This window comes from Danio rerio, chromosome 14 (genome assembly GCF_052040795.2).
Source record: "Danio rerio strain M-AB ecotype USA chromosome 14, GRCz13ab, whole genome shotgun sequence".
In the NCBI taxonomy this organism is placed as follows: Eukaryota; Metazoa; Chordata; class Actinopteri; order Cypriniformes; family Danionidae; genus Danio; species Danio rerio.
This window is the reverse complement of record NC_141034.1, coordinates 39193437-39215543: the sequence shown is the minus strand read 5'-3', so window position 1 is coordinate 39215543 and position 22107 is coordinate 39193437. Positions and strand designations below refer to the sequence as shown.

General features: G+C 35.7%; 1 protein-coding gene across 7 annotated transcripts in view; it reads right to left on the bottom strand.

Moving 5' to 3' along the window:
• Positions 1 to 1304: 1304 nt before the first annotated feature.
• Positions 1305 to 22107, bottom strand: part of rnf145a (ring finger protein 145a) — a 52227-nt gene continuing 31424 nt past the window's right edge. For 4 of the 7 annotated variants that reach the window (XM_087281801.1, XM_087281804.1, XM_087281802.1 and 1 more), the window contains 7 exons: positions 13726 to 13961; positions 11196 to 11371; positions 10934 to 11074; positions 9915 to 10097; positions 8453 to 8600; positions 7236 to 7592; positions 1305 to 2756 (listed from right to left, as the gene is read on the bottom strand). In XM_087281801.1, the coding sequence (XP_087137927.1) occupies positions 2433 to 2756; positions 7236 to 7592; positions 8453 to 8600; positions 9915 to 10097; positions 10934 to 11074; positions 11196 to 11371; positions 13726 to 13961 (1565 nt within the window). In that variant the 3' untranslated portion in view covers positions 1305 to 2432. Of the gene's footprint in view, positions 2757 to 7235; positions 7593 to 8452; positions 8601 to 9914; positions 10508 to 10933; positions 11075 to 11195; positions 11372 to 13725; positions 13962 to 22107 lie in introns of those variants that run through there. The other 3 variants (XR_015507712.1, XR_015507711.1, XM_087281805.1) reach the window with 2 other exon arrangements.

Genomic DNA, 22107 nt, shown 5'->3' with positions numbered 1-22107 from the left:
AAAAATAAAACCCCAATAAGTTAGTTGGGTTTTGGGTTCAGAACATCTCCAAAACTACAGTCAGATGTCACTTACATCACTACAAGTTGTTTGATAATATTTTAAGAAAAAAAGTCTCTACTTTTATCCAAAAGCAAACTCTATAATCTTGAGTTTTTGTAATATTTGTGCAAAACAGCAAACAAAAGTTACACAAAAAGACATTTTCCCAGCCTTCTTTGCTTATTTTTACCAAGTGTGCCAATATTAGTGAAGGACACTGTATATAACTTGAATCAATGCATACACACCAAAATATTTGGTATAAGACAAGACAAACTTTGGAGCATTGCTTTATGTTACATTAGTGCAAATGCAGTGGCATATATTTATATATATATTTATATATTTTCTCTTAAGAAAACAAACAGAGAACAGAAAAGAGACGGGCTACTGCTATCGGATACTGAGAGCGTGCTAGTGTGGATATGTGCTAATGCCTACAGAGCATCACAGCACTATATTCAAGGGTCACGTGATCACATTCAGGTTCGCTGGAGATTGTTGTTTTCTTATTAAAGGAAGGGGAAGAGCTGGTGTTCAGGTTAATCCAGATGTGGAATTGGTGAACTGATTGATAATCTGGATTCTGTGATGTTTGGATGAAAGGGGGAGTGTTAAAGCTAGTGTTGTCACGATACTGGAATTTCGAACTTTAATACCATACTTTACTTGATACAATACTCAGAACTATTTACTAAGTAATATTGCCACATCGTTAATTCAAATAACATTATTAATACATGTCTTTATTGAGTTAATAGTTCAAGCATAACTCAATGTTAAGGATTTTTTGACTGGTTAGGCCAGTTGTTCAGTTTTATACTTGCCCTGCCAACATTTTAACTAGCAAAAGTTCATTGCTTTCAACCATTCATTCACTCTGATTACGTACCCCTCTATATATTTCTGGAGAGAGCAAAATAGGTCCCAGGAGCTACGTTTTTTGCAGTTTTAGTTTTCACGAATCTACCAGAGGCTGCTGTGTATGCATTTTCAGATTTCAAATTTCTCTCGCGAGAGCCATTCTCACTCATAAATCCACCAGAGGCTAATGTCGACTGACTGACCGAACGATTTCTACACCCTCCCCCTTCCCTAAACCCAACCATTAGTGTTTTTAAAAGCAGATTGACACACCCACCCCTTTTCCTAAACCCAACCGCAGTGTTTTATAAGTCAATCTAAAAAAAGAAAAGCAAAAAAAGTAAAGCCCTCGCCTGTTTTTTAACATATTTTTCAGATTTTACCACATTCTCACCCAGTTATTTTTTTAATTTTTTAGATTTTGTTATTGTTTTACCCGCTTTCTGGAATTGTTCTTTACTGTTCTTCACTGGAATCTGTTGTCGCAGTTAACTCCTTTCTCCGTCTCAAGTCCACCGATGTACATGGTGAGCTACCGGACAAACTAGTATCAGCGGAAGGACCGTCCATATGAGGGAAGCGGTCAGTTAGTAAGCAAGCCGTTTCACACCGTAGAATTTGTTTTAAAGATGTTATGCAGCCATATGTAGCTCTTGCTACATAATTCGCAATCTCCAGAAATGTATTCAGGGCTACAATTTCAGAATGAGCCTATGTTGATTGTTTTGAATTAATAAATGAAGCAATTTAGACAATTCTTAATTTCAATGTCAATGTTACACTAGTCTAACTATCAATTTAAAACACTATTTTTGACATTTGAACAATCAGTAATTACCAAACACCCATAGTTGTTACATTTTGTAGTTGATGAATTTCAATGACAGCACCAGATTACTGTCACTTTAAGAAATTTCTTTTACTTTTATTTCAGTGAAGTGAGTATTGACTACATTTTAAAGAAGGGCATTTTAACATTATCTGACATATTTATCTATGCACTGAAGCACAAAATTGTCGAATGAATTCAGCATTTGTGCGCTAACAGACTGAAAAATATTACTGCACTAAGGTGGTTACAAACCATTTAATAAATTATATGGGCTTATAATAAAGTTGAACATTTCTAAATTTCATTTGTTTGTTTAAACTCAGTCTAAATAAAATGTTTGCAATCACTTACCTTCAAAAAAATGTAGTAAATCCAATTAATCATTTTTTTCAGTGTGCTTCGTTTTACATGCTTTGAATCTTGCAACTGAAAAAACCAGATCAACTGTGCATCAACTGTGAAATGATCTGTTAAAACTCTGGATAAATGAACTAAAATTAAGCTTCAGTGGGACAGACAGGTATCAATACTACGGGAAGTGATATTTTATCGTATCGAAATGTTGCAGTATCGATTCGTATCGAAACATCGATACTTTTGACAACACTAGTAGATAAGGGTTTTGATTGTATTTCGTAAGGAGGAGCATTCACAGTCGATGGTAACCCCATCAGACTCAGTCTTTTAGCTGGTTTTAGGAGGAGGAGCAGGCAGGAGGGTCAGTTTGTTGTTTTAGTCTAGCCCTGAGCTCTGATGCTGGAGCTCGAGAGCTGCTGTCATCTTGCCGGAGATCCTGGAGGTTTGACTCTGAGTCTGCGGGCTCTGAAGGATCCTGGTCTTCTTCTGGTTGAGCTGGGGTGTCTTGCGGCGGGACGTCCTGTGATGAAGAGCCCAGCTGCGATGAGCCTTTCAGCTGGTTGTGGCACAGAGGACAGGTTTCCTGGACGTATAACCACTTCTTCAAACAGCCGGCATGGAAGAGGTGACTGCAGGGAGTGATCACTGCTGACGTCATGTCCTATATTCATAAGAAAGAGAAAAAATATTGACAATTAATTTCTTGTTATTGTTGTTAAACAGCAGACTGTAAAATATATCACTTTCGTAATAATAAATTGAATGTAATACACAAAGTAAATTAATCATCACAATATTATCATGTGTGAAATGAAAAATGTTTATTTATTTTACAGATTTGTAACAGCAAAAACTATTTTGGATAGTGATAATTTATTATTATGGACCCTTTAAACATTTTTGGGTTTCTCAGTAGTGAAAGTCGCCATAGTTGGGTAAACTTAGAGCACAGTGAATGGAAGAATTCAACAAATATTTTATTTTACAATCCTATTTGCTCAAATAATAATAAAAAAAATTCGACCATAGTGTTATCAAGATTTTTGGAAAAAGGAAAAGAATTGTGTGAGACTAAGGCCCAATTTACTTAAATATGCTTTAGTTTTAAAAAGCATAAGTTTTACTACGTTAAGCCATCCGTCCACACTACGGCAGAGTTTTTGAGTACCAAAAACTGACCTTTTGAAAACGCTGAAGAAGCCATTTCATTTTAAAATGCTGCTGCTCTGTGTTAGTGTGGTAGTGGTAGCAGTCTAGCATCCTTTCCTTCTAAGTTCAGACTTTGCAAGTATGATAAATAAAAGGATCATACAAAAACATACAAAACAAACTCTCTCTTTTGCTGAATATCAGTTTTAATAATAAATAAAGGCCAAGCAATAAAGGCCAGCAAATAGTCAAATGTGCAGAATCAGTCTACGTGGTTATATAACTTAATATATTAACATCTTTGTGCTCAGCCAAAACAAGTTACCTGAAAACAACTAATGACTCAAAAGACCAAAGTCGGGGAAAATGTCGTTAGATATAGACAAGATGAATTAAATATCACATTTAACATATAGGGCCCTATCATACACCCGGCTCAGTGTGGCGCAAGGCGCGGCGCAATAGTCTTTTGGTAGTTTCAGCTTGGCGCAAGAGTTGTTTTGAGGCGTTGCGCTACGCTGTTTAAATAGCAAATGCATTAGCACTCATTTGTGCTCCTATAGGCGTTCAGGTCTAAAAAGGAAGGCGCTCTGAGGCGGACCGCTGGCGCGGTGCTATTTTGAGAAACTATAATAGATTTTTCATTAGACCAAAACTAACCCAGTATAAACTCCGGCGCAGAGTTGCGCCTCGCTTACGCACTACTTAATACGCACAAGAGAGCAATAGGCAAATATCTTTACATATGAAAAAAATTAAATATTAAGGATATATATAGCATATAATAAGAATAGATATTGAATATAAATATAAAGGATTAAAATATTACAAAACATATTATTTTCAAGCCTACTGTACATAAATATGAAAAACCACTGCTTTTATGTCTTCTTCATCTCGGGAGGCTTTTTCAGTTCATTCATAACAATTTGCTTTTGTATAATGTTATTATTATTATTAGCAGTATTATTTATTATATCCATATTTATATTTGTTTTATTAAAAACAAGCTTAGATTTGCCCACCTGTCAGGTTTTAGACCATATGGGGCACAGCATGTTTATTAGGATATAACTAAGGTTTTTGAGCACATTTTGTAATTATTGTTCATTTATTCGTTTGCTGGTAATTAGAACTGAATTTAGAAATAGTTTTGAAACAAATATTTGCGCTTAAAAAACAAAATTATTTATTTATAGACTAATTGATGTCTGTGTGTAAAGGTTTCCCTATCCAAGAGCGAAAGTGAAAGTAGATCCATTATCTCTCATTCTCACGCAGTAGATGCTCTGTTTAACAGTTTTCTGTTAAAAAACTGTCAACTGTTAACTGTTTGCTTGTGAAATGCTCATTTTTTCCACTTAGACTTATTTTGCGTCCTGTAAATAGCGAATGCGCTCTTGGCGCGACGCAGCTGGCTCTTAAAGGGAATGGGAGATGAGACTCTAATTGGTTTATTCTCAAAACACACCTATAACTCATTAAGAAAATAAACTCAACCCTTTTAGACCATGCGCCGAAGCGCAAGGCAGATTTCCCGTCCTTAAATTAGCAAAAACGCATCCTGACACGCCCTGAAAGCGTTTGCACCCTGCGTTTTGCGCTTTGCGCATGGACCGTCAAAATAGAGCCCATATATAGTAAGATTGGATCCAGCAGTATATCCTTAATGAACAGTCTGGCATGCACTGCTCTCATTTGGGTAGATGTGCTCAAAGCATCCGCTGACTGCCTGGATCTCAGACGTCCGCATACACTGCAGCGCATGCCAGAGTGTTTGTGTGGTCACGTGATGTGCGTTTTCAGCAGTAAAGTGTGGACGGAGATCTGTTCAGAAACACTAGTTTGGACGTAGATCGTTTCATTCCACAACGCCGTGTTAAAACTAAAATGTATTATTGTAAACGGGACCTGATAATGGCAGACAGAAGAGAGAAAATGGTCAAATTTACTGTCCTGCCCATAGACACTGCATTAGAAACACCTTGCAAAAAATGGTAATTAGTTTTTTTAATTTGACAGAAAGATGATATAATACCTACATTAATACTTATAAATGTACATACATAAAAAAAAACAAAAATCAAAATATTAAAAAGTTAAGCATTTAACACACTGGTGACTCTTAAACGCCTCATTACAGTCTTGTGGAAAGGGTCTATTAACAATTAAAATAATAACAATAAATGTTTAGTTCAAGTCTGTGTGAACTGGAAGCTGCTGCAGATGTTTTATTGTCAGTATTTTAACACATTTCAAACTGAAATGTAATATTGAGTAGGGGGCGGGTTTTTATTTTTTGCACTTCTCCTCTTATCCTCTGCTTGCAGCAAACTACTGTTGGAGGGGCGTGGCTTTGCCCAAGTTGTCAAATTGATGTCATCAGAGAAGGCCTACCATTCCAGAGCAGAACCTAATGGTAAGGTTTTGATTTAAAATGAATAAAAAAAATTTTTTTTTTTTTCAATTGGAATAATTTGCACATATTAATTGTTCACCTAAAGACTAAAAATACCCTCTAGCAAAATAAAACTGACCCCAATTCACCTTTCCAATAAAACCCAACAATGTCCACCAAACAATTAAAAAACAGTGTATATTTCATTGTCAAAATATTTCTGTCATATTTTTCAAGAAGGTTGCTGGTTCGAGCCCTAGCTGGGTCAGTTTGCATTTCTGTGTCGAGTTTGCTTTGTGGATCGCTCCCGTTTCCCGCACAAGTCCAAAGACAAGCGCTATAGGTGAACTGGGTAAGCTAAATTGTATGTGTGTATGTCCTGGTCCTCCAGGTTGTGGGTTGAGCATTGGGCTAACGATCCACCTATCAAAAATTAGATGTAACTAAACACCAACATGCAGTGGTAGATTTAGGCATTGGCAATGTGGGCGATTGCTCAGGGCTGCATCTTGCTAGTGGTGTCATGGAGACAACTCCGCCCAGCTTTTCCTCACTTTTGTCAACAAAAGGGTGACACGAACAACGTGAGGGTGGCACGACCGTTGTTTGGCTTGAGCGGCAGTTAAGCTTGCATCGCTACTGCCAACATGGTGCAGCTAAATGTGATGAAATTAAGTCAACTGAAACCAACTGATTTCTCCAGGATCATACAATGAGCTTAGAAATTTTAGATTTATGCATAAGTAATAATTTATGATTTAACTATACCTGTAAGATTTTAGTCAACTAAATATAGAATATGTATACACAGTTGTACGTTTATGTATACAAGTCAAAATTATTATACCTCCTGATAATTATTTTTCTTTTTCAAATATTTCACAAATGATGTTTAACAGAGCAAGGTATTTTTCACAGTATGTCTGATAATATTTTTTTCTTCTCGATAAAGTCTTATTTGTTTTATTTAGTTAGAATAAAAGCAGTTTTAATTTTTTTTAAAACATTTTAGGATCAATATTATTATTATTAATATTACTTTTTAAATAGTTTACAGAAAAAAACATCGTTATACAATGATTTGCCTAATTACCCCAATCTAATTAACCTAGTTAAGCCTTTAAATGTCACTTTAAGCTAAATACTAGTATCTTGAAAAATATCTAGTAAAATATTATGACCTTTCATCATGGCAAAGACAAAAAAAACAATTATAAGAAATTAGTTATTAAAACTATTATGTTTAAATATGTGTTTAACAGAAAATTGGAGACAATAATTCTAATAATTCAGACTTCAACTGTAAAAAGTATGACTAAAATAGCACAATTTCAGTCAAAAAATCTAAATGTTCTGTCAAAATGAACACCAACGTAAAAAAAGCCTTTCATCAGCACGCCACACAAAATTAGAAATCATTTATGTCCAAAGTACAAATGGTGTGGCACAAATTATGCGCATAAGTTTAATACCTCAAGGATCGCAAGAACAACAGTGACGCACCCAAAAAACGAACGCACCATCAATCTACTACCGAAAAACACAGGCAGCCTCGTGCTCCAGACTGAACCTGGACATCCATCACAAACACACCTGGTAGCAGATGGAGCAGATGTCATTGTGCTGCTGGAGCTGTTGGAGAGAAGCTGTAGGCAGGCTCTTGATCTTGTTGACAGCGTCTCTGCGGAGTAAGAAGCTCTGCCAGCCCAGCTGAGCCCTCAGCCACACGTTATAGTATGAGTGGATGAGAACGATGGTGGAGCCCATGACGGTCCACTCGCCGAACACCGTCTCGGACACGCCGTATGCCACCACGCACAGAGCCACCAGGAACTCCAGCAGCCTGTAGGTGCCGTTCACCCAGTAGATCACGTCGTCCATGTTCTCCACCGGAGCCTTGCGCAGCTCCTCCACCATGAAGAGCACATAGATCAGCAGCGTGCCCAGAACCTGCAGTTTAGAGAGCCCAAAAGCAAAACTGTTTATTCTCATTTGCAGATCTCATATTAAATATGAGCAATATCAAACGAGTAGCAGTGCGATGTGTCTGTATATCAGCACTGGTGGGAGGTGTGCCTTATTATCCCACCAGTGACAATATACAGCCATATTACACTGCTATGAGTGTGATATTGCATTTATACAACAGTTTGATGGCATAATCGTGTATATAAATAGGTAAAACAAACACATAGAGTCTAAAAACGCTTTTGTATGAGGAACTACTTTCTTCTGCCATTCACTCACATCTGCAGCTGACGTCAGAACAGCAGAAACTGTTGCTCATTCACCAACGTCACTTTAGAGCTAGTGATTCTCTAGCGTAATGTCTAAAGTAATGACAAAACAGGTGATTTTGCTCACATTTTAAGATTACAAGCCTGAACGCCATGAAATGCCATCAGTCTACAGATATTTCCCAGTATTTCTCTGCTGCAATCAAGAGATCAAAATAATTAACCCAAAAAAATCCAAAGCAGCACAATCACTACCAGATTGCTGTTGTGTTTGCGATAAGGAAAAATGCTAAACATATGTGGGCATTTCTTCTTTCTTTCTGTTTATTGAACTAGTCTGCAGTAACTAAAACAGGAGACTTATTAGAAACAAACAGATGACCAACCAACAAGTAATGTTGGTTGAAAACATATTAATATAATAAGTATTTAATATTCATTATGGTGTACTGCCATCTGTTGAAACTGCTAATATTGCCATAAAAGTTCTGTTTGTCAAAAAGCTTCTTCCATTAATTCTCATTACACGACTGTGTGTATGTGTGTGTGTGTGTGTGTGTGTGTTCTCTTTACCTGTAGAGACGTCAGAATGCTGGACGAGATGATGATCAGCAGCCAGAAGTCCATGTGGAAGAACTGACAGATCATGTAGGACATGTAGGCTGGAAACACCAGCAGGAACAAGCACAGGCTGACCGCGCGGAAGTGCTTCCACAAACTCCTGTTGACAAAAAGGATTATAAAAGAATCAAAGCACTGACCTACAATGTTCACTTAAATATATTCACTATTAGTGTTGTCATGATACTGGAATTTCTAACTTTTATTTGAACGAAGATTAAGGGCTACAAAAAAAAATTAGATCCGGGTTAGAGAGATCACAAACATGTAAGTATTTTTATTTGTTAAAATGTATCTGTTACATGCACAGTGTCTAGTGTTAACAGTGTGTTAACAATGGGAAATGCTGTTTGGCACCGCTAACAATTCAGCTACAAATTCATATTTATCCATCAAACCGCTGCAAACACCCACAACCTTCACCTCCGCTTGGATTGTCTCTCTATGCGGCAGTTTTCCAATTGTTCTTCATCTCAAATAACAAACTCACAAAAGATGTGAACATTTCATATTACTTACACATGCTTATTTTAAATATATGTGAAAGACACTTGTCAGATGTTGTTTTAGAGAGCAGGCGTGAGGTTCAGCTGTGTGCTCTTTATTTTCTGCCTGATTAAGGCTTAAACTAATATGGCTAACAGCTACAATGACTGACAGTATTTACACGGCGCAAAAGCGCATGCTAGTAGTGGAGTGACGCTTTTCCTAGTGACGTGGAGCCGATCAGAGAGATTTTTAACTCGCCCTGTCAAGTTTTTCTGAAAAACAAAAAAATAATATTACAGTAAAATAAAAAAAGATTTGTTGTTTTCTTTTTTATATTGTAATAAACTATGCTATGTAGCATTCTTATATATTCCACAATTCTTTACAGCCTTTATGTACTGTAGGACTAAAATGATTTTTTTATTGTTGTTGATTAATATCAATTGTATTGCAATATCTATTGTGTTAAGTAATATCTATTGTTATCACTTTAAGAAATGTCTTCCTTCACTCTTTGCTTCTACTTCAGACTGTGCTTAATTTTTCGGTCACATTTAATTTTGATGGTCTGTTTGTTGAATTTAAGTTACATTGCATCTACACGCCAACTAATTCTCATTAGATTATAAGTAGACTGTTAGGTTAGGGTTAGGGTTAGTGTAAATTGACATGTATTTGAAAAATTTCTTATAGACAGTTAAATGTCTGTTGAAGGAGCAGTATCAACAGATATTAAGCAGACATCAGTCTTCTAATACTCAAATGGACCAGCAAAATAAAGTGTTACCCATTTTTCTTTCATTTTAAGTTATCTGCGCAGCAATCCATACTCTAAAAAATAATCTTGTTTCAGAGATTCCAGTATTGATACAAATCAAAATATTGATACTGTTGACAACACTTTTCACTACTGATCCTGATGTACTTGTCTCTGGAGGCTCCCAGTGCCAGCACTATGGGATCAGCGATCTCCAGCATGGACTGCAGGATGGAGGCCACCACAATGAAGAGGATGATGCTCAAGAGGAAGGCTCTGTGGATGACCTGCAGCTCGATGAGTCCCGTCTGAACAGCCAGAATCAAAAGAGTGATTCCCTCCGTCATGCCTCTGAGAGAGAGAAAGAGAGAGAGAAGAGGAGATGATGGACATCTGTGATTTCACTGATCAATTTAGTGATAAAAAGGTGCCTTAATTAATCACATATGGCCTGTTAAAAGGCTATCGTAAAAGATTATTCACTTAAGTGAAGATGCATTGGAGGACAGAGTGGCAGCTTTTAGCTTTGCCATCACATGAATAGAAAATTAAAATAAACAGTAATATTATGATTTTTTAGTAAGCTTTAATAAGCATAATTAAATAAATGTAGTGTTGCATTGACATTTCTTTTAAGTTGTAAATAGATTACCGAATAAATAAAATAATTAATTTGCATAACTTTGATTTATTTAAAGGGATGGTTTGCTCAAAAATGAAAATTTACTTACCACTTACTCACCTTTTAACTGGTTTCAAATCTGTTGAATGCAAAAGAAGATATTTTGATGAATGCTGGCAACCAAACAGTTAATGCCAGCCATTCACCACTTTTGTGGGGAAACGAATCGCTATGGAAATCAACTATTTGGTTTCCAACATTTTTTAAAATTCTAGCATCTCTTTTCTGTTGAACTTATTTTGATAAATGCTGAAAACCAGTAGCCTTCCATAGTAAGAAAACAAATCCATTTGAAGGTAAATGGCTGCAATTTTTCAGCATTCTTAAAAATATCTTCTTTTTCAACAGAAGAAAGAAACTCAAACAGTTTTGGAAAAAGTTAGGAGTGAGAAAATGATAACAGCATTTTCATTTTTAGGTGAACTATGTCTTAAAAGCAGCCAAAAAGGCAACTGAAACATAAGTCCTTCACATTTTTGTTGAACTGAAGGTGGGTTTATATTACCTGTGCATGGTGTTGTCATTCATGAAAGCCCTGTAACCCTGCAGGTAGAACTTGCAAAGAGTGAGCACTCCCAATGCAACAAAAGACACGGTGAAGACCAGACCCAGCAGAGAGTATGGAGTACAGCAGCACTCTGCAATACTGCACAACAAACACACAGTTAAGTTGATGCGCACCTTCATAACACCAAACATTTAATAGTACTAGTAGTGCTTCTTATTTATGGATTTACAGTAGTAAACATCAGCAAACTTGCACTCACCTGGTGAGGAAAAGGAAGAGCAGCCTCTCTCTAGACGTGGGCTGGTCTCGAGTGCTGAAGTATGTGTAGATTTGCAGGGCAAACAGAACCAGCCAGAAACACATGAACAACACCGGCAGAACAAGCTGATTCCAGAGAGACATACCCAGAGCCAGCAGCCCATAAACCTCCACCACCTAACAGCATCAGGAAAGATAAAGTGAGAAAATCCTACAATAATGAGGATTGAGGAATAAAAAGTTGTCTCTTTCATAATGCTACTCATTAAAGATAAATATAAACACGGATAAAAAACATATTAAACCTGTACACTGCTAACAACTATACGACTCTACATACACTACCAGGGATCCCACTCTTTCATGAACACCAAATTTCTTTCAGGGACTTCTTAAATCAGTAATAATTTTAAATCGAGCACCTTCATAATTCACACCCCAGCATATATAGCACCTTGAAAGTATTTCAAGTACTTAACATTTTATTTACACTTAATATTTAGATAAAAGATAAGATTCTGAATGTGTCATTTTTAAAAGTGTTGAGTGTTTTAAAGTCATGTTCAAAGAACTTTAATACAATTAGGAATGCACCATTGCACCATTACTATTTTTTGGAACCGATCCGATCCCGATACCAAAATTCTGAGTATCAACTGATAAAGATCCGATCCCGATATTGTGCTGATTTATTTTTTTTTAACATAATACAGTTTCTATAGTCCCGGTGATAAACTCAAATAGTATACCTTCTTAAGAAAAGATAACAGACCTATAGGCCTACTGTACATGACAGATGACAAAATCTAACTTAAAGCATGATGCCTGCTTTTATACATTTCTTATGACATTGATTTCATAGCTAATAAAACCTTTACATAATGCTCACAGTACATCCATCTGTAAATATCACCATGGTTTTTCTATAACTGCACTTTATAACTTATACCTGTATTCTGCACTTGCTGCTATTGCACTGCTGGTTAGACCTAAACTGAATTTCGTTGCATTGTACTTGTACATGTGTAATGACAATAAGTTGAATATTTACTTATTTTCCATGGAGCGAAGCAAATCATCTACCCGCACAGTTGTGTTCATCTATTTTTGTCTGAAAAATTTTCTTTTTGGAACAAATTTTGTTTGGTAAAATTTGTTGGTTATTTTAATGTATTTTTTGTTAGTCATTCATCTACAAAATAAACAAGAGGATTTGTGGTGAAGTTCAAAACAAAGTCCGCTTATATGCTTCAGTGTCAAATACTGATAGAAATAAAACTACAGTGAAACATTCACAGTTTTAGAGTAGTCTATATTAGGCTAAATAATATTCTGTTAATGACAATCCATATTGCGCCCGTCAGTTTTACTTTTATAATTTAATCAACTACTTTGACCACAATGAGCCAGGCTTTACAAACTGTTTACAGCACTTAAAGTATTCCCCTCTGAAGAATAAACTCAGAAAGATGAGAGAAAAGAAACTCATTGTGAGAATAATGTTACAGAGTAGCACACATCGCGTCTGTGCAGCCGCTGTGCTTCATGCATCACTGAGACACAGCTTCCAAAACAGTAGCACAAAGGGAAGAAATTGGTGCGTTGAGGATCTGTATTATTGAGCCTTTTCTAATTAAACATTTCAGGGAGGTCTACTTTGTGTGTGGAGTGTTGCGAATGCGATCTGCTGACCTGACAGACACAGCGCAACATGATTTAGAAACAGCAATCAACTTTTTGTTGCAGGTCAAAATTAACCCATTTAATGCAAAACTAAATGCATTTCTCCACTAATTATTTAAAATTAGCGCTGAAGTCAACAGGAATTTAAGCACTTGAATATTCACCTGTACTTCACATTAAACTATAGAACAGCTTCAGAACATTTGGAATATAGTAGGCCTACATGACAATTTTCTAGTGCCTTATAATAGGCTACTCATAGCTTTTGTTTGCTTAAATATTACACAGAATATAGCACACACGCAAGATCGGATTTGGATAGGTAACCAGCTGGCCAACACCAGATCCAGCAAAATATGCAGTATCAAACAGATATCTGATCCAAGTATCGGGATTGGTGCATTCCTAAATACAATTAGTTGAATTTAATACTGGTAATATTCAAATGCAGCTTCTGAAGTTTTGATAAAATGCATTATTTATCATAGTTCATTTATGAGATTTAAATTTAAGAATTTTTATCTCAGAAGAGTAAATTCATGAAAAAACACCATAAAATTTAAATTCAAGCACTTTCAAGGACCCCTGATTGTTTTTAAGTACTTTCCAGGCCTTAAATTCATGTGTCTAAATATCTATATATATGTGCATAAATATCTATGAACAATAAAATTATGTAAATACTGTAAGAGATTTTTGCAAAAGACATATTTAATATCAAGTGAACTGCATGATGATTTCTACTGCAATGGCCAAGTAAAAATATGTATCATTAAGCTCTTGAGTGTTTATAGTAGGCAGTTGTGAAAGTCTCTAGTGCACATTACTACAGCATGACAGTTTCTAACCTGTGCAAGCTCTCTGTATGCAGTCTTGGCCAGATTAAATGGCACCAGCAGATTGGAGGCCAAAAAGTAGATGACTTCCAAGCCTGTGAAAATCATGGCAAAGCGATTGACGAAAACAATGGTCTCCAGTGGGACTAAGCACAGCCGGGCCACCAGAGGGAGCAAGTGCGCAGAGAAGAGCCAAATGCGTTTGGTCTGCATCACACAGGAGCATAAGGTACACACCACCAGCTGGCCTATTCAAACACAAACACACACAAACAAGACATCGTATTTATAATGGAATGGCAGATATAAAAGGCATTTTGGTAATCCGAATACTATTAATACCAAACTGCAATATGGTGGGGTAAAGAAACGCACTAGACCTGAATCTGAGCCATGTGTTCCTACTCTACTCATTGACAGTAATGAATGCATCTGTTCTTGCTGGAGTTAATTAGGCCCTACAGAATTCTGAGGTATGGCTGAAGGATCCAGCAGCCTGCAAGAGAAAAAAACTACATGCAAGGGTGAATCATTATAAAATAATAATTATGCATAAAGAAAATTAAGAATATTAAGTATTATAAAGAATTATCTTGTCCCTCTGTACACGGAGTACAAAAATCCATTTTATAATCATTTAGTCAACAAAAAAAACTATTTACATCCATGCACGGTAAATACAAACAATTATTAAGCCAAATAAAGCACAATTTAATAGTGCTTTTATCGAAAGAATTGCAACATTTAGTGTGATATGTTGGTATGGAACTGCTTCTGAGGCCCAGAAGAGGTCACTGGGGAAGGTGGTAACAGCCAGAAAGTTTTTTGGAATAAAACTGAAGAGCATTAATAGCATATAAAAAGAAAGAGTTTTAAAAAAAAAGGCTATAATGATTGTCAATGATGAAAGACATCCTTTATCATACATCTTCAAATTGTTACCATCAGGACGTCGAAATTGTGTTCCCAGATGAGTAAGAAACAGGACAAAATTATCGTTTATGCCTCAAGCAATTAAGGTTTTAAATTCCTCCTCTCAGTAGCAGTTGATGGCCAGTAGACTGGATATTTATTTAAAGTAGGGGTACCATGGTACTAGGTTTTCAAACGATTTATTTATTTTGATACTGTAAAGGCCAAATGAGATGTCAGAGGTCGCTGTGAGTCTATGCTGCAAATTAAATTTCCCTAGAGAGAGAAATAAAGTTAACTAACTAACTAACTAACTAACTAACTAACTAACTAACTAACAAATGTTAGCTTATAAATATAACTTTATTTCTATATTTCTGAATATAAAAACAAAACCTTCTCTTAGAAATAATTTGTGTCATCTTTAAAATGCGCATTATATTATTTAATATCATATACTAACAAACAAACAATTAATAACCAATTAATCATTACATGTTGATTTTATTCTTTTCTATGTGATTATTTGTATCAGAAATAAATTGTATCAGAAATCAATCAATTTTATTAGGCCGTTAACATAAATGTACTTTAAGTAAATAACTTGAACATTTCACTTTTTTACACTGTACTGAATAATGGGGAAAATAAATGATGGAGGGTAGAATGTGTTTATTGAAATGAAAATAATGCAAAAACACAGTGATCAGAAACATTATGTTGACTAAGTGCATTAGTTAAACTAGCACAAAAAACTATTTATGAAGTATACTAATCTTAGTTTGAGCTCATTCGCACTTTTACTGACACATTAAAGTCAAACGTTTATTTAATTAAGAGCTGACAAGTATTTAAATATAAAATATTTATATTAGCTAATAGTAAACAATTTTAACATATGTACTGAAAATAATGCATTAATGCCACTGGAACCTTGTGATAAAAGGTTACTTTCCTTAAGCAAAAATAGATTTCTTTATTACAGAGCCACTATCACGCAGTTTGAAAGGTCATATTTTAGTTTTGGGGGTCTCCAGCAACAGGCTGATATGCATGCAAGGTCAAAAAACACTTTCATTATCTTATTATATGCATTTATTTTTACCTAATTATCCCAACAACTCCCATATGATTTGTTCAGCGATTTATTTGTTCCCAAACCCCGCAATGCTAATCTACAATGATTGGTCCGATGACCCAGTCTGTTGTGATTGGTCGACTGCATTCAATGCGTGACGGAAAGAAACGTGTGATTTGTGTGAGCCCAATCCAGGAATGCATTAAAGCAATGCAGTTAGACATCAGCATATTGCTCTATTCTTAACCACAACTCTAAATAATAAAAATGACACGTTTATTATTAATCCACAGAAAAGTTGAACTATTTTGAAAATTGACCATGTCGTGTGTGTGAGAAACAGTTGATGGTGGCCATAGCAACAAACAGCAGGAGATCGTGAGAACAAAACATATTTAAATCGGTAAAGGAAGAAGCATGCATCGCGTTTTCAAATTGGTTTTGGACGTGATACGTGAAATTGCCCATACAGAGATACATTACAAGCACTGATCTATAACAGATACGTGATTACAAGCCACGCGGGGTGATTACAACTTACACAATTAAACACATATTTTGCAAACTACAAAAAACGAGGCAACCATTTTAATCACACTTCACGTTGTGTAGGAAGGAGAAACACAATATCTGGAGGAAGAAGACACTGGGCTATATAAACTGTGTAACAGTTACTGACAAAGTTCCATACATTAAAAGTCTTTGCTGATCCTTCCTTTAATACATAACAGCAGACAAATCCCGCACTGCAGGGTAGGTTATTGTAGCAATCATAAGAAAAATAACCAGAACAAACACAGCACACGGCTGGCTATAATGTGGTGTTGTTGTGAAAATTAACTTTAACCCATTATTCCCCTCAGCCGCATGTCTGACCATCTCTCAATGATAAGCTGCGTCCCAAATGGCACACTATACACTATGCACTCACGCACTATGTACTTATGCACTTACACACTCAACAGCATAGTATATGTATGTAGTGTCGTCCCAAATGGCACACTAATGTTTTTTTTACTAAGCGGAAATTCAAACCGTTCCCCTGAAGACGTTTAACGGTTGCTAAATCAGTGAAATAAATGACCGAATTATCAAATAATACCTGCCGTGAGTATAACCGCATTCACCATCGGGAGGCGCTATAATCCCTCTTGTAGGATAATTTTGCTTTCATCATCCAAAACAAATAAAGTTATCCAACATGTGCGCCCGATGGCTCCGCCCCTTTCGCTATGTGAGCCAACCTGCGGTCGTTGAGTGCGTGAAGTGTCCATCATTACACACTTCATTTTAGAGGCTGAATGAGTGCATCATCCGGGTAATTAAAGTGCACTTATTATTTTTACAGTTTTCAATGTGAACACACTACTTATACTATTTATACTACAAAATGGCGTAGAATAGTGCATAAGTATGCGATTTGGGACGCAGCTAAAGTAATCTTAGCGTTATTATCAATCCCATGATCCTTTTTACTCCAATAGTGTCAAAAGCAGGGGTGTCCACACTCAGTCCTAAAGGGCCGATGTCCAGGTGAGTTTAGCTTAAACCCTAATTAAACACACCTGTACCAGCTAATCAAGCTCTTACTAGGTATACTGGAAACTTCTAGGAAGGTGTGTTGGAGCTGAAGTCAGCAGGACACCAGCCTTCCAGGACAAACTTTGGACACCCCTGGTCTAAAGGGAAAGGTGCGTTCACATTTTACCAGATCCGGTAGTTCATATTTGGAATTGTTTCGTGTTGACATTGATGAGAACAGGCAAAAGATCCAGATAAACAACAAACCATTTAAACGACTCCGAGTCAAATCTTTTATGGAAAAATGTATATTTTTAAACAAGATTTCAGATTTAACCCTCAGTTGGATGCGTTCATTCGCTTAGTGCTGTGTTAGAGCAAGCTAGGAAGCAGGAGAAACTCTTCAGAAATCTAGTTGTTGAGAAATCAAGTAAGCCAGACGAAGTTACTGTATAAAATGAGAAAGTGACAAAGAGGGAGACTATGACACATTACGGGCAAGGGGAAAGGCAGACAGTGTTTGTGAGTGAGGGAAAAAAATTAAATAAAAGGAAATGAGCAGGAGAGGTTTTGACATTAAGCTGGCAATGAATGGTACTTATGGCAAAAGTGATGAGAGGTAGAAAATATGAAAGCTGCATCTCTGGCAGCCTCTGTGCAGTGTGTGTTTGAGGACAGGCAGCTTATGAGAGGGAAACAAGACAGGGAAATGCCTTGACCTCTGACATCACATCCCAAGACTTGCAAAACTACCCAACTCTCCCCAGAATGACACCACATGAGCAGAGATTCAAGAAAGAATAGGCTGCAAGGGATTATAGCAAGTGAGCAAAAACTGAAATAAGAGCCGCAATGAGTCACAGTGAGACTGACAGGAATACTAATATACAGAGGTTGACTTGTGAACAACTTATAAATAACAAATCTGACATTTTATGAGTCTTGGAAAAACAACTACATGAAATTAGAAACGACCTGGGGTCCCATTTATAAAATTTTGCGTAGAAACTTTTGACACTTTTCACACATTCTTCCTGTAAGGTCCACCCAGTTGGCCCAATGCCGGTGTCCACTGGTGGATGAAGGTTCACTGCATGTTCGATCTTTCCAGTGCACAATGTTGATTTATATTAAACTTAACTCATATCTGACTCCAATTTTAGTATGAAGTGGTTTAGAATATTAATATATTTATCCTCGTTTTATCTGACTCCAATCATAAAACATTAAGAAGATTATATCAATATGTAATTTAGATAAATGTTTGAACCGTTTGTCTTCACTAGTAACTATTACATCCGTTCATTCGGGTGCTCATGTCGCTCAGAGAAATCGCCTCGGCCGAAGGCGTCCCTCACGGTCACACTCCGGTCAGTCTTGAATATTAAACAGAGGTAAATTGACTAATACTTTAGATGGCCGCTACCAGCGCGCTCGTTCTAAAATACTTTAGTTAGTCCCGCTTAGATGTACACCTTTGAGTTAAGACAATCATCATTTCTAATTAGAGGTTAGGGCATTAATATAAATGTACCCGACTACTGGACTCTATAGTAACTTTGGTTTTCACCAAGCCCATGGTTTCCCATATGAACTTAATTTAGAATAATATTACCTTCAAACAAAGGTCGGGTACCCAATCTAGGTTAGTCGTGCAACACCTTGTTGACCTAGACGGAAGTTATCGCCCTTTCCACCTAAGTACACATGAATCAATATCAAGAGTCAGCCGGATCGCTAAAACACAATTAGTGTGCCAATGCTCCATCTCAATTGGATTTTAGTCCGTCTACTGACCTGACGCAAGACGTGCGGAAACAAGGATACAGCGTAATCTACTTGAATTAATAATTACAGAGTAAGCAAAATATGGACAAACATTACAATTTATTAGTCAGGTAAATGTATTATGCCAATTCAATCAGTCAATTCATAAATGATCAATACAAAACATCAAATTATCAAAGATAAATCCAAGATGAAAAAGATGCATTCCTGACTTTGAAATATACATAACATGGGGCAGACCCCATGTTATGGGCTGATCTGGTTAGGCAGAATCGCGCTGAGTTTTTCTCAAACCTTGCCTTAAGTAATCCAAGAATTCCCTCAAGGAAGGGGGTGTGAACAAAAGGCATTCACACTTAGTGGCACACCCCTCTCAGTGGTTCAAAAGATGCTTGAAGTTATATATTTATTGTTCTGATTATGTCTATTTCTGAGAGAATGAGACCATTGTACCAATCGCACTGAGACATTTCAAATGATATCACACATGATAGTTAAAGTCAGTTTGGTTAATTCTAGAACATTCAAACATTGAAATGACCATATGTGTGAGTTGGGGGGATGAAGCAGACTCAGATGCAAATGCAGCAGGAACTGGTTTTCCCCGCATTCCCCTTGCTGAGTTGTGAAGTTACCAGTCTCTGTTTTCAGCTCATGTTTTGAATTGTCAAAGATATCAGAATATTTGCAATATTTAAATTCTTACATTCCATAAAGTTTGTTTTTTAAAGATTACTCTTTTTCCCATGAGAAGTGACGTACGTACATTCCTATTGCCATTTTGTGGGTGCGCCATGTTTAAAAACGAGAACCTGGTTTATTTAACATCATAGTCATAATGTGGATGATTTATTAGTAATAAAAAACTTGCTAGCTTTAACATGGTTAAAAAAGAGTAACAATAATAAGACCTGGAAACATAATATATGTTGCTAACATGTTTCTAGCTCATTCTTGTTGTTAGCATGAATTAGTATGTTGCTTTGAATCTCTAATATGTTTTAGCAACAGGTAACAAATGTTAATAACATAGTATTTCATGCTAACACATAAAAAAACATGTATGTATGCAGTGCTTCCCACAGGTTTGAAATATATTTCCTGTGGTTGCCGAATTGAAACAACTATTTATGTGATGTGGAGAAATAGTGTAACTATATGCAGCAAAAAAAAAAAAAAAAAAAAATTCATTATAATTCTACTTATTATGAAACTGTTTCTTTTCAATGGGTTTAAGTAAAAAAAAAAAACTGTTAAAAAACACTGAAATAAAAAAAATATTTTATGCTATTCAGGAGCTATGTGCACCCACTGACAGGTAAAATCTGCTTTTCTCTCTCTTTCAAGTTCAAAGCAAATTTGAATGCCAAAGCATTTTAGATACGTATATACAGTGAAATGGACTATGTAATAAATTAACATCATCAAATTAAAAAAATATCAGCAAATGAAAAATAAATTACAGAAAAGTTAATAAAAACCGACATTATCTAAAAAATTATTATAATTGCTAGATTAAAACTAGTAGTTTTTTTTAAATAAGGCAAATGTTTTGATTAACTATTACTAATCGTGTACAAATATTTTGCCGCCAGTTAAGACCAGTCATTTCGCCCTCTCTAACTATATAGTACAGTTTTTCTATAGATTAATGGTACTGAAAAAGTCCACAGAGGGAGGTGATCACCAGAATGGGGAAGTCCCAGAGTAAAATGAGAAAATATGATACACCATCATATTTTCATCTGTTTTTATATTATTTGTTTCTATTTTTTTATACTTGTCTTTTTAATTACTGTTTATGTAAAGCACTTTGAAATGCCACTGTGTATGAAATGTGCTATATAAATAGAGAAACAGAGAGCAGATTTTTTCAACACATTATTAAACATAATAGTTTTAATAACACATTACTAAATATTTATTTCACATTACTATATATATATATATATATATATATATATATATATATATATATATATATATATCCACACAGAAATGCCAACTGACCCAGCCGAGGCTCGAACCAGCAACCTTCTTGCTGTGAGGCGACAGTGCTACTTACTGCACCACCACGCCGCCCATAATTAAGACATATTATTAATAATAATAATAATAATAATAATGTAGAACTTCACAACTTTTCTAGCCTCTCTTGTAAAAAAATTACAGTATGAAACTTCATGGATAACAACAATAGCCAAAAGAGTTTTCAAATCAATTTCAAATGGTCTGCTTTTAGTGCTCCACACATTTTTGATGCTCATTTTTTTGTTTAAATAAGGTCCAAGATTCAGAATAAAAGTAACTTGTCAATTTTTTCTTTATTTAAAAATACAGTAGTGAAAGATGACTTCACTTACAGTATGTCAGATTGGATGATTTCTTGCACAGCTGGATGTTGGACTCATGAAAAATATTTGTTTTTGGCCAAAACTGATGAGCTGAAGTCACGCTGAAGCGACAGCCAACAGAAGATTTCATTTAAGGCCAAGAGGATTCCACTTGTGCTTAAAGCCTTTTTCAATTAGTTAGTTTTACTGTTTATGATGGGATAGCAGTCAAAATAGGAGCTCATGTATGGGACAAATTCTGGACCTTTGTCAGAGAGGGGTGAGTCTTCCAAACCACCCCTGGCTATGGGCCTACTCAAAAACATGTTTATTTATTTATTTATTTTACTAATTCAAACTACTTATTTAAAATAAGCTAAAACAACACAATTCCTCAGATTTCATTGGGACAACTTAATTTATGTTCAATCCACATTAATTAGTTAAAAGTGAGTGTTCAGTTAACTTAATAAATTTTGTGTTGGGACAACATGAATGAATTGTGTGGAACCCTGCATTTTTTACAGTGTATGTAACATTTTTTTATATAAATAAAAGTGTTTTTACATTTTGCTAACTTAACTGTATATGTTAATAAGATATTTTAGACAAAGTTAACATATTATAATCATCAATTAATAGATTAAAAAAAATTTTTACGAGTAAACTAGCATGTAATGACACTATGAATTAGCCTCTATCATTCAAAATTGATAACCTGCTATCCCTAATCCCACCTGGAGTGAACAAGCACTTTTCACA